Consider the following 12,362-nt stretch of genomic DNA (forward strand, 5'->3'; position numbering starts at 1 on the left):
AGCCCTTAGTTCAAGTTCCACTATGGCAAAAAGAAGAAAGAAAAGAAAACTAATAAGTCCACTGGATATCACCTTTATAATAATAATAATTTTTTAAGTCAATTAAAAAAAGGGATAGAACATGTGAAAGGGTATCAATGTATGGGAATTAATGCACCATTTATCTGGCAAATATCATGTAACCCTTCTATTAATTACAATCAAAAATATATTTAAAAAAAAAGGGATAGAAAAAGGGCCAGGAGTTTGGTCTAGTGCTAGAGTGCTTGCCTAGCATGCACGAAGACCCAGGTTCGATTCCTTAGTAGCACACACAGAGAAAAAGCCGGAAGTGGTGCTGTGGCTTAAGTGGTAGAGGGTTAGCTTTGAGAATGCCCAAGGGCAGTGCCCAGGTTTAGAGTTCTGAGCCTCAGCACTGGCAAAAAAAAAAAAAAGTACAAAAACAACCAAAAAACCCCCAAAACAAAACCTACATAGAGAACACTGGTGAAATGGTAGTCATAGAGTCTGTTGAGAAATGTAGTTTGAAAAAAGAGTGCCAGAATACAAATCAGATCTACCTTTGCTCTCCCTTCTGTCACTAGCTGAAGACCTCCTTTCAGCCATAAGTAATCACTCCTGAAAATTTCATGGCTAGACAAAAACAAGAAAGTCATTTCATATGTTTAACACCCTCAATGTCTTACCAACAACGTGAGGGTAATGATATACCTGCCCTTTTGTCTCCTCAAAGTTTTAAAAGTTCATATGAAACTGTGGCTATGAATGTGCTTTATAAATTATATATAAAAAAAGAAAGAACAGTACCCACGCCAAGACCAGTACAAAATAATCAGAATCATAGTAACAGCAAAACAATACCAAGAAAAAGTTCCTTCTTTAGTATAGTAGATTTGATCATATACTTTAGAGTAGCAAATTCCATGTGCCACTGGCCCTCACATTGCCCTCCCCTCCCCATTATCTGCATCCCCTACTAGATGTACATTTGTTATAAATAAACCCTGAGTTGACACATCAAAAAAAAATTTTGCCGTGACAATGTGAAAGAAAAAAAGAATCAGCGAAAACTCCCGTGAAAGTGGCCTGCTTCTCTTGGCTCATCCTTGTGGGAACTCCAGGGTTTGTTCCAGGCAAAGGTGGGCACGCACCCTCCAGCCAGCAGGGGGCGGCAGGTCGCACACCGCGTGGCCAGCGCGCACTCTCTTTCCCACGTCGCTGACGTACTACGCGGCGCTACATACTGCGCATGCGCAGAGGCTCCGGCCTTTTTCTCCCTCTAGCGCAGCTGGACCTGTGTGTAGAGCTGCGCTCTCGGGTCTCTAGTCTGCAGGATGGTGAGTGGGCATCTCAGTTTCTGGGCTCCGGATGCGCGCGGGGGTTCCTTCTCTAACCCGAACTCCTGCCGATGGGCTGCCTCGCGCGGCGCAGGGCTGGGATGGCATTCGATTGTGGGCTCTTGCGGCGCTCGGGCTGCGGCTCCCAGCGTGGCCTTAATGGCTGCCGCTCCCGGCGCGAGCCCGAGGGGGAGGGGCGACGGGGCAAGGTGGCCCTGCGGGAACCCGGGGTGGCGGGCAGGTTTGAGGTTCGCAGACAGCTTGCGGGGGCCGTGCGGACTGGTCGGTCGTGGTGGGGCTCGCAGCCGGCCGCCGGGCAGGGGAGATCGCGTGCATCCGGCTCCAGGGTGGCGGGGAGGTGTCAGGTCGTCAGCAGGCTCCCAAGTCCCCGGCCAGAGCAGCTCCGCGTCCAGCGGCATGGCGAGTTCTCCAGGAGACAGTGCTCGGAGCCAGCCCGCCGAGCCCGGCCCGCGGAGACCGCGGCCCTGAGACTTGACTGTCAGTGGACGCCGGAGGCCCCGGGGCCCCGGAAGGCGTGGTGTTCATTCACCTGTGGCTCCGGCCTCTTGCTAATGGACGCCGATTCTCGTTCCCACTGGAGGCCGGCGCAGGACTCCAAAGGTGGGATGGGGTGGTCCTCTTTAATTGGGGGCACAGTGGTGTTTTAGTGTGAAAAACCTGACCACTCGAGGTCTTGGCCTGGGTGCGTCTGCCAGACCCAGAGGTGTGGGAGAGCTACGGAGCTATTCTTCGAAAAGTGATGATTCAGGACGGATTGACGTCTGCCATGCTTCACCGCTGTGCTTGGAAAGTCTGGCGCGAGGGTCGGTTAGCACTGGTTTGTGAGGAAGCAAATATAGAGGTCTTTAAAAATACAACTGATAGATTACAGTCAGGATTATGTGTATTCCTTCCTAGGGGTGTTGGAGTCAGATCCAGGGCGTTACGTTAGTTAATCCACCCTGGGTTTTGTTTTCTGGTGCCGGTCCTGTAGCTTGAACTCGGTCTGGGCAGTTGTCTCTGCGTTTTTGCCACAGCTCCACTTCCGGCTCTTTTGGCTAAATGGGAATGATAGCCATGGGCTTTCCTGCCTAGGCTGGGTTCCCAGACCCCAGTCTCTTGAGTAGTTAGGATTACAGGCGTGAGCCACCAGCACCTGGTTTCTGACAGTTCATTTAGTCTTGTTTTAGACAGCTAGCAGCCTAAAATGGGTGGAAAGAAGAAAAACTATTAACTCCACTTCCTTTAGGACAGATGCTACACAAGTTTACAGTTAATATTGAAAGTAATATTTCTTAGTGTAATCCTGACAACACTCAAGTATACAATGTATATTCTAATTAACCTTCCACCCCTCCCCTATCGAGTATGCTTCATAGTTACATGGTTAAACAGTGGTGAATCTCCTGTCTTTAACCCCAACATTTGGGAGTCAGAAACTGAGGTGAATTCAAGGCTATCCTGGGCTTGGAAAAAACTATCATAGACTAAAACATGTACCAACATTCTAATAATATTTCTTTTTTATTAAAAGGGGTTTGTTAAAGTTGTCAAGAATAAGGCCTACTTTAAGAGATACCAAGTGAAATTTAGAAGACGTCGAGGTATGGACCATTTTTCTTGTTTTCAGTATTAAGAGAAAACGTTTAGGAATGGAATAGGTCTTAATTTTTTCTTTTTCTTTTTTTTTTTTTTTCCCCTTTCAGAGGGCAAAACTGACTACTATGCTCGGAAACGCTTGGTGATCCAAGACAAAAATAAGTACAACACACCCAAATACAGGATGATAGTTCGTGTAACCAACAGAGATATTATTTGTCAGGTAAGGTGTATTCTAGACTGAGGCAGAAGGTAATCTGCCCCCTCTCCATGGTAGAAAAGGAATCTGGAAGCAAAGTACATTGGTGAGAAGGGCAGTTTGGTGCCTCTAAAAACCCCAGGCGATCTTTTCCTTTTAGAATGTTTAGAGTTGGTAGACAGGAAATTTGTTATTAAAAAAAAAAAAAAGACAGCTTGGGATGAGAGTGCTCAGTTGTGCTTACCTGTGCCTGGTTCTGGGTTCAGCACCACACCCTTGAATGATCACCCCTGTTTAGAAATCCTGGCCCAATTACTCTCCTTAGCACTCTACTCTGTGGGCGAAGAGGCTTGGAGGAGCCTGCTGCAGGGGCTGGATGTTAGATGAGTAGTTCCTGTTCAAGTATTGAATAGCTTGTCATAGGTTTAAGTGCTGGCTCTTGCTTTATGATCTTACATGCTCCTTTGCTCATTAAAGTGGGAGATGACTTAACTCTTAGAGGTGTGGCTTTAATTCGTTGAACAAGACTATCTCCTATGTTGAAGGTCTTAAGTGTTTAGAAGTAGAAAACAACATTAGTAAGAGTATTTACATACAGGTAGATCTACCTAACAGTTCAATTGGGAGAGTCAGCCACAGCCATGTCATGACAGTAGTAGTTAACAAGCTTATTGTGTGAAGCAATGATTCCTGACAGGACTTTTCTCACTGTAGATTGCTTACGCACGCATAGAAGGAGACATGATCGTGTGTGCAGCATATGCGCACGAACTACCCAAGTACGGTGTGAAAGTAGGCCTCACCAATTATGCGGCTGCTTATTGCACTGGCCTGCTGCTGGCCCGCAGGGTATGTACAAGACCATTTCAGTTGTACTTACAAGCTGATTTTAACTGATGCACTTTGAGTTTTTAGGAGAATGCAAGCTGTTGCCTTGTTGCTAACAGGTATCAGCAGGGAAGATGATTTTTGTAAGCACTGCATTTTTACTTTTTTTTTTTTCTGGGAGGGGGAGAAACTCTGGTTTGTTTTTGTCAGTCGTGGGACTTGAACTCTTAAGTATGGGCATTGTCCCTGAGCTCTTCAACTCAAGCTACTGCCCTACCCCTTCAGCCACAGCACCACTTCCAGTTTCCTAGTGGATAATTGGGGATAAGAGTAGCACTTTAGTGCCTGGGTTGGCTTTGAACTGTGATCCTAAGAGTAGCAACTGTATTTTTTTTTTTTTTGTCTTTTTTTCTTTTTTTGGCAATGGAGATCAAACCCAGGATGTTGCACTTGGCTAGGCAAGTGCTTTGCCACTGAGCAAATCCCAGCCTGGAACTGAAATTTTCTTTTTTTGGGGGGGGTTGGGGGGGCAGTTACAGTGTCTGGGACTCAGTGTCTGGGAACTGTCCTTGCATCCAGGTTAGCCCTGTTCTGCTTGAGCTTTCCCTTCTGACCTTTTTTTGTGCTTAATTGGAGATGGAGACTCGTGGGATTGCATGGGTGGGCTGGCTTCAAAGCACAATCTCAGATCTCAGCCTCCTGAGTAGTATTGTAGGTGTGAGCCATCAGTGCCTGGCAGGAACTAATGTTTTGATTTATAAAGCCAGTTTTGGCTACCAAATTAGTGGCTATTAGTCAGCAAAGACATAGCTACTCAGGTGAATGTCATGAACACTTGGCATACATTAAAAGTTCAACCCCCTGTGGTGGCACACACTGGTAATCAATGAGGAGCATCATAAGTTCAAGACCACCCTGGGCTACACTAGAAGTGGTGCTGAGGCTTAAGTGGTAAAGTGAGCAAATCAAGCTTGGGATAGTGCCCAGGTCCTGAGTTCAATCCCCAGGGAGGCAAAAAAAAAAAAAAAAAAGACTGGGAATGTGGCTTAGTGATAGAGTGCTGGCCTAGCATGCATGAAGCTCCGGGTTTGATTCCTCAGTACTGCAAACACAGAAAAAGCCAGAAGTGGCACTGTGTGGCTTTAGTGGTAGTGTGCTAGCCTTCAGCAAAAGAAGTAATATAGATTTGGGGGATTCCATTCAAAACACTGAATCTGTTTCAGTAGAATATCTCAAGTGATTTGTATGTTGAAATTTTAGAAGGTGAGCTGGGTGGCTCAAGCCTGTAATCCTAGCTAGTTTGGAGGCAGAGATGTAGAGATTTTGTTTTCATAAGATAAGCCTATCATCCATCTGTCATCCTTAGTAATCTGGTGAAACATAAGTAGGATGGCAACTGAGGCCAACTTGGTCATAAATTGTGACCTATTTTGTAAGGAATTACAAGCAGTGTTCGAGTGGTAGAGTGCCTGCCTACCAAGGAGAGGATTCATTTTGGGTGGGTGCTAGGATGGGAAGCTTTAATGGTTTTTATTTCCTGGTCAGTTGTGGAGCTTGAACTTGGTCTGGATGCTGTCCCTGAGCTCTTAAACTCGAGGCTAGTGTTCTACCACTTGAGCCAGAGAACCATTTCCAGTTTTCTGGTGCTTAATTGGAGATAAGAATGTCTCAGATTTATGAAAACAAATTTTTTTGCATGGGCATTTGTGCCAAAACTAGAATATCAGTAGAGTCATGGCCCAAACAGTGTCCTCTACAAGGCTGGTCCTACACTAAAAGTTCCTCTGGAAATACTTAACAAATTCTTTAATAAAAAATTAACATTGATTTTTACATCATATTTCAAGTGTCATGTGTCTAGTATTCAAGAGGGGAATCTATACAATCACTGGCACCTAGGTTTTAGACCATTATTAAAATTAAGCTGAGGGTTTGTATATCATAGATACATATTAATCTGTGTAATAAAACATGTCTGTATACAGCCTATCATATATTTTTTACGTCTGTGTAATTGTTTATATCTTCAAGACCACGTCTATAACTTTGGGTACCCAAATATTGACTCATCACTCTTGTACTATTTGGATCTAATATCCATATATTAAGGATACCATGTGTTTTTTGTTTCTTCGGTCTTGACTTATCTCACTCAACGGAAATACTTAATTTTTTAAGTTATGTATTTTTTTCCGGTCCTGTGGCTTGAACTCAGGACCCAGGCACTGTCCTTGGGCTTTCTCAAGGCTAGCAATCTACCACTTGAGCAATAGCACCACTTCTGGCTTTTTCTGTGTATGTGTTCCTGAAGAATAAAACATACAACTTCATGCAAGCTAGGTAAGCACTGTACCATTAGGCCACACTCCCAGCTCAATTTTAAAATTATTAAAGTCACATGACCAAAGAAGTGTGGCCGCCACTTCATTTAATCGTTAAAATTATGTGTCGTATCCTGTTGATAAGACTGATTAGACGGAAACTGTGAAGCAGACATTTACAATGACTTCTCTATAGCTTCTCAATAGGTTTGGGATGGATAGGATCTACGAAGGCCAAGTGGAGGTGACTGGTGATGAATACAACGTGGAGAGCATTGATGGAAAACCTGGTGCCTTCACCTGCTATTTGGATGCAGGCCTTGCCAGAACTACCACTGGCAATAAAGTCTTTGGTGCCCTGAAGGGAGCTGTGGATGGAGGCTTGTCTATCCCTCACAGGTAACAAGTATTCCAGTACTTTCCTGTTTCTCGACCTGAACAGTGGAGTCCATAGATAGTAGAATAAAAAAGATTTTAAACAAAATTGTTACAGTTTCTACATTTTCAACTGGAAATAAGATATTTCCTTTTGCACAATATCATGTGTTCTCTCATTCCTTCCCATCCCTTACCATCTCCACCCACTAGTTAAGAGTTCACTTTCATCAGTGTACGGTGGGTTTTTGAATGGACATGTTAGAGCTTTTGTGAGGTGCCTGTTTATAATGTCTTTTCATGTTTGCTCACTACAGTAGTCAATATTAATCTGCATTGTAGATTCCTCCCTTTTGAACATTAGTAAGGTGCTAGTATATCAATGTTTTCGTTAGGTAATTTCACTCAGTGTGATCTTAGACAACTCTTTTTTGGGAGGTGGGGGTGTCATGGAGCTTGAACTCTGGACCTGGGCACTGTCATTAAGCTTTTCAGCTCAAGGTTACTGCCCTACCCTAAAGCCATAGCCCCACTTCTCATTTTCTAGTGATTAATTGGAGATCAGAGTCTCACAGCTTTGTGATGGTTTTGAACTGTGAACCTCAGATCTCAGCTTCCTGAATAGTTAGGATTATGGGCATGAGCCACTTCACTGGCTTGATACTTTTCTTTTATTTTGAGGTACCACTGAGACACTTAGACTTTGGGGCTCTAAATTCTAAAACTTTGGTGCCAATAAAATAATGCAGGACAATTTGATAGCCTCAGTGTTTGTGTTGAGATTTTCTTTTCTGGAATTCAAAGATGAGCTGCTAAATGATGATACCCACTAACTGAGCAGTCAGTAGTTGGTCCTTTGGTTGCATATGATGCAATAAGTTTCAAGACGGGACTGATGGCAGCTGCTGAAGTGAATTCCTGATAAGCTAGTTTCAGGCTATCAATGCTAAAATATGAATGACTTATTTCAGTACCAAGCGATTCCCTGGCTATGATTCTGAGAGCAAGGAGTTCAATGCAGAAGTACATCGGAAGCACATCATGGGTCAGAATGTTGCAGATTATATGCGTTACCTAATGGAAGAGGATGAAGATTCATACAAGAAGCAGTTCTCACAGTACATAAAGAACAACGTAACTCCAGACATGGTAAAAGCACCTGCCTTATTAATTTACAGAAGCACATTTATTTGCTATTTCTGGTGGGCTGTACTCTTACATAAGGTTTATTTCAGACCAGTTGAAAATTAAAATAGATATTATGGGTAGGCTTGAACTCGGCCTGGGCACTGTCCCTGAGCTCTTCAGCTCAAGGCTACCCTTGAGCCAAGCCCCACTTCCTGTTTTCTAGAGGTTAATTGAGCTAAGAGTCTTAGTCCTTTTGTGCCACTTCAGGAATGAGCTGGTTTGTCAGCAGGTTTTTAGAAATCTAGGACTGCTTTGGATTTAAGAGAATAAACATTTTGTGAAAATTTAAAACATAGGCAGCCTTGAATCAAACCCGGTGCTTCATGCATGCTAGGCAAGCACTTTAACCACTAGGCCAAACTCCCGGCCCATGCATGTTTTCTTTTATTACTGATTTTAGCTGGTCTCAGCTTGCCATGCAGTGCATGTTGATTTTGTTTTTCTGTTTTGTGAATTGGGTCCTTTCACATTATATAAAAGGTTGTGGGAATTTGATAGGGAAGGAATTAACTTTAGGAATTTAAGTAGGTACCAGTAGTAATTCCTTCTGAGAATTGGAGAGCTGGTGGTTGAATATTACATTTTAATACAGTAGGGCATATGAAATGAAACCAAGTACTGTTTGCTTTCCTTTGTTTCAGATGGAGGAGATGTACAAGAAGGCTCATGCTGCTATAAGAGAGAACCCAGTCTATGTGAAGAAGCCCAAGAGAGAAGTGAAGAAGAAGAGGTATGTGTGTTACAGGAAGTTAGGGGATTCCTGTACTGCCTTGTTCATATTGTGGCTTAGACTTGGAAGTTGTGCAAACTCGATCACTAGCTCTGCACAATGTAGCAGAAGCTAAGGGAACCAGGTTTGCTAAAGGAATCGTGGTGATTGGGACATCTTTGCCTCAGAATCTACTGAGGTGGCTTCTCCCATCCTACAACAAATAATGCTGTTTTAAAATGGTCTATATAGAGTTACCATTTTGTTCCTTATTGACATTACTGAGGTTGTTGTATTAAAAAAAAGTTTCCTGTCTTTGTTTTATAGGTGGAATCGTCCCAAGATGTCCCTTGCTCAGAAGAAAGATCGGGTAGCTCAGAAGAAGGCAAGCTTCCTCAGAGCTCAGGAGCGGGCTGCTGAGAGTTAAACCAAGTGATTTTCTATGAAGATTTTTTTTCAAAAAGACAATAAACTTATTGACAAGCAACTATTTCTGTGTTAAGCTCTTGTTAAGAAACTAAAGGAAACAATCCTCAAGTATAAAAGCACAGGACTTGACCATCTTTTCCAAGATTCAACTGTAGCTTTTTTTTTTTTTTTTAAACCAGTCCTGGGGCTTTGAACTCAGCCTTCAGCACTGTCTTGCTGCTTTCTCAAGGCTATCCCCTCTACCACTTGATTAACACCACCACTTCCAGCATTTTCTGTGTATGTGGTACTGGGGATTCGAACACAGGGCTTCGTGCATGCTAGGCACGCACTCTACCACTAGGCCACACTCCTGGTCCTATAGGGTTTTTTTTTTTTTTTATGTTTTTTGTTGTTGTTTGCCTGTACTGGTACTTGAACTTGGGACCTGGCACTTTCTTAGAGCTTTTTAGCTCAAAACTGGCAGTCTAGCCAGGAGTCGGTGGCTCACGTCTATAATCCTAACTGTTCAGCAGGCTGAGATCTGAGGTCAGATCGAGGTTCGAAGACAACCCAGGCAAATAACCATGAGAAAACGAAGTGGTGATGTGGCTCAAGGGCGGTAGAGTGTTATCCTTGAGCTGAAGAGCTGAGGGACACAACCAACAAGGAAAAAAAAAACTGGCAGTCTACCACTGAAGCCATATCTCCACTTGTTGCTCTTTGCCAGTTAATTGGTGATTACCAGACTTTCCTTCCTAGGCTGAATTTGAACTATGATCCTTGTATGTATGGCAGTCTCCTGAATAGCATAAGCCATCATTAGAACTTCATATATATTTTAAAGATAAGAATTGCCTATCACATTGCATGTTGTATAGCTCTAGAAATATAGCAAGCAACAGGCCAATAATACCAGGAGTTTCATCCATTTATTACAACCAGTGGGAAGGTATCTTAAGTATACAATCTTAAACTGGTGTGCTAATAGTTTAATTTTTACAGAAATACTGAGATTTCCTTCAAAAGTTTTAATTTTAGGTTGATGTTAAAAAGTGAATCTATGCCATATGAAAGTAACATAAAGAGCTCAGATATTAAACCTTGTATATCAAACTGCTGTGGGGGGAAAACACTAAGTTTATTTGCTTCTGTAAGAAATAGCCCTTCAGTCCATTTTGGAAAAACTTGTGCAATATTCCCATGATTTCAGCTTTGTATTTAATAGTCCCACTTTATCCATGGCTCAAATTCAGGAAATGTGGATCTTGTCTGAGTTTGTCCTTAAGATGTCAGGTTTTTTTTTATTTTCCTTTGCACTGATAACAGCTTCACACCTAGCGCTGAGCTATGCCTTGAGTCCAAGGAAATCAGTGCAGGTCTGGATGAAGCTAATAAACCATGCTATTGACCCAACATCGATTTTTACAAAGCAATTTTAATTCATCTGCTTTGCAGTCTTAATTTGTATTATGTGCAAACTTTACCATGCTAAGACATTATAAATTTATGAATACACTTTCCTTAACAGCAGCTCTGATGCAAACAAATGTTTCCAGCAATGGGTATTTTGGCTAACAAATTACCAAACACTTTATGGAATGAGGCTTCTTACAGTTTTTTTTTTAAGTACACAGTGAATGTACTTGTGACATGGTAGAGCTTCCTTCTGGAAGGGCAGGAATGAAATCTTTTGGGACACATTGATCTAGACCTCTGGCCATTACTTCCGCAGTCACGAACATAGATGACTTCACAGGCCATAAGGGACTCTAAGTTTCCTTCACTGGGAACAATGTCTGAATTAAGAATCATTTGTGTAAGAGATTTTCTTCCACAATAATGTTTTCAGGTTATTTAGTATTAAAGAATGTTCCATTTCCATTTGATTTGCTGTGACTTTGAGAGCAATACAAGAATAAAGCTGCTTTTCTAGTTCTTCACGAATTTCACTCGGAGCACCGCGCAGCAGGTAGTCTTTGAGTAGCTGACAAGCTTTTGCCAAGTTTGGCTGTATCACTTCAGAAGTACACTTCATTGTGTTCTGGTCACAGCTAGTTCTGCAATCTGTGCCATAGACACAGTCCAGGTCAGATTCACAGTGACGATCCTTAATAAGTTCTTTAAGGTTTGTCTCTGGCACAATTTTTCTCATATCCACCATTTTCAAGTCGTATTTCTCATTATATCCTAGGTTTTTGGCACTAGTGTCACACATGAGAAAGTTTCCATAGGGGCCATGAAAGACATCTTCCACAAACTCCAAAAGTCCTATGGCTATTTTAGCCTTCCTAGGCCAAGATGGTGTGAACAACTGGTCCATGCTTCTTCGGAACCCCGATGGGATGAAAAGTTCAATGACCCATGGGAGGCTTATTCCATAAAGAGAGGTATATTCAACGCTTTCCATCACATAGAGGTCACCACAGAATCCCATTAGTTTGGGGGTATGCTCCTTATCTTGCAGTATTACCATGAGAAGAAATTCATTTAACTGAAGGAGTGCCCATGCTGACTTTGCTTCTCCCAGGGAAACTTGGCCATCTTTGTCTCCATCAGCCACCGTCAAAATGAGGTTCACTAGTTCAGAGAGGTTTCCTTGGTCACCCAATTTTGCCTGCCAAGGCAAGAATTTTAATGTCAAGTTACAAACAAGATTAGATACAGGAGCTATGGTCTGTCTTTTCCTAGAGAGGCTCTTAGGAAGTGAAAGGTTTATCTGACAAAGGCGGGTCCTGAATGGTTACCTGGAGTTTGGGTCTGTTCTCACCCTTTTGCCGACTCAGAACTATTGGTAAAGATTAGGAGTCAAGGGAGGGCAAACATGTATACACATGCAAATTAGAATAAAATCCACAGGTAAGAAGTACTAATTGGGAGTCCATTTCCTGTAAAGGGAGCCGGAAATGTTTATCCTCCATTTCTTCCTGTTTTTAACCCCATTAAACTAAAGTCCCTGCTAAATTTTCACTTTAAGAGACTCACCACCCCCACCCTTTGGTCAGTCCTGGGGTCTGATCGCCTTCCCTAAACTCTTGTTTAAGGCTGGTACTCTATTACTTTAAGCCATAGCCCCAATTGCAGGCTTTTAAGTGGTTAACTGGAGATAAGAGTCTCACAGCTTTTCCTACTGGACTAGCTTTGAACTGCGATCCTCAGAAAGACTCCTTTCTGTGACACATCTTGAAATGCTTTTCATGAGTGGCTTTTTTTTTTTTTTTGTGCTAGTCCTGGGCTTAAGCTCAGGGCCTGAACACTGTCCTTGGACTTTCTCAAGGCTAGAGTTCTACCACCTGAGCCTCAGAACCACTTCCAGCTTTTTTTTTTTTTCTATGTATGTGCTACCAAGGAATCGAACCCCGGTCTTTGTGCATGGTAGGCAAGCACTCTACCACTAG

General features: G+C 42.7%; 2 protein-coding genes and 2 non-coding genes across 4 annotated transcripts in view; 3 read left to right on the forward strand and 1 right to left on the reverse strand.

The window, feature by feature from the left end:
* The first annotated feature begins 1,239 nt into the window (after positions 1–1,239).
* Rpl5 (ribosomal protein L5) lies at positions 1,240–10,447 on the forward strand. Its single transcript, XM_090334203.1, has 8 exons — positions 1,240–1,337; positions 2,872–2,941; positions 3,044–3,159; positions 3,850–3,984; positions 6,481–6,683; positions 7,631–7,808; positions 8,489–8,577; positions 8,884–10,447. Exons 1-8 carry the CDS (start codon positions 1,335–1,337, stop codon positions 8,981–8,983), a joined length of 894 nt encoding a protein of 297 aa, XP_090190329.1. The 5' UTR covers positions 1,240–1,334; the 3' UTR covers positions 8,984–10,447.
* On the forward strand, positions 7,471–7,562 carry LOC150061319 (small nucleolar RNA SNORD21). The gene has a single exon (XR_016536037.1). It is a non-coding gene; the product is annotated as a small nucleolar RNA SNORD21 (small nucleolar RNA).
* Positions 8,649–8,781, forward strand: LOC150061320 (small nucleolar RNA SNORA66). The gene has a single exon (XR_016536043.1). It is a non-coding gene; the product is annotated as a small nucleolar RNA SNORA66 (small nucleolar RNA).
* The window catches only part of Dipk1a (divergent protein kinase domain 1A), a 65,030-nt gene continuing 62,545 nt past the window's right edge, over positions 9,878–12,362 (reverse strand). The window contains exon 5 of the mRNA XM_090334202.1: positions 9,878–11,581. Within this exon, the coding sequence (XP_090190328.1) occupies positions 10,769–11,581 (813 nt within the window). The 3' untranslated portion in view covers positions 9,878–10,768. The remainder of the gene's footprint in view (positions 11,582–12,362) is intronic.

The sequence above is a fragment of the Megascapheus bottae genome, chromosome 6, assembly GCF_031878675.1.
Source record: "Megascapheus bottae isolate mThoBot1 chromosome 6, mThoBot2.hap1, whole genome shotgun sequence".
Lineage (NCBI taxonomy): Eukaryota > Metazoa > Chordata > Mammalia > Rodentia > Geomyidae > Megascapheus > Megascapheus bottae.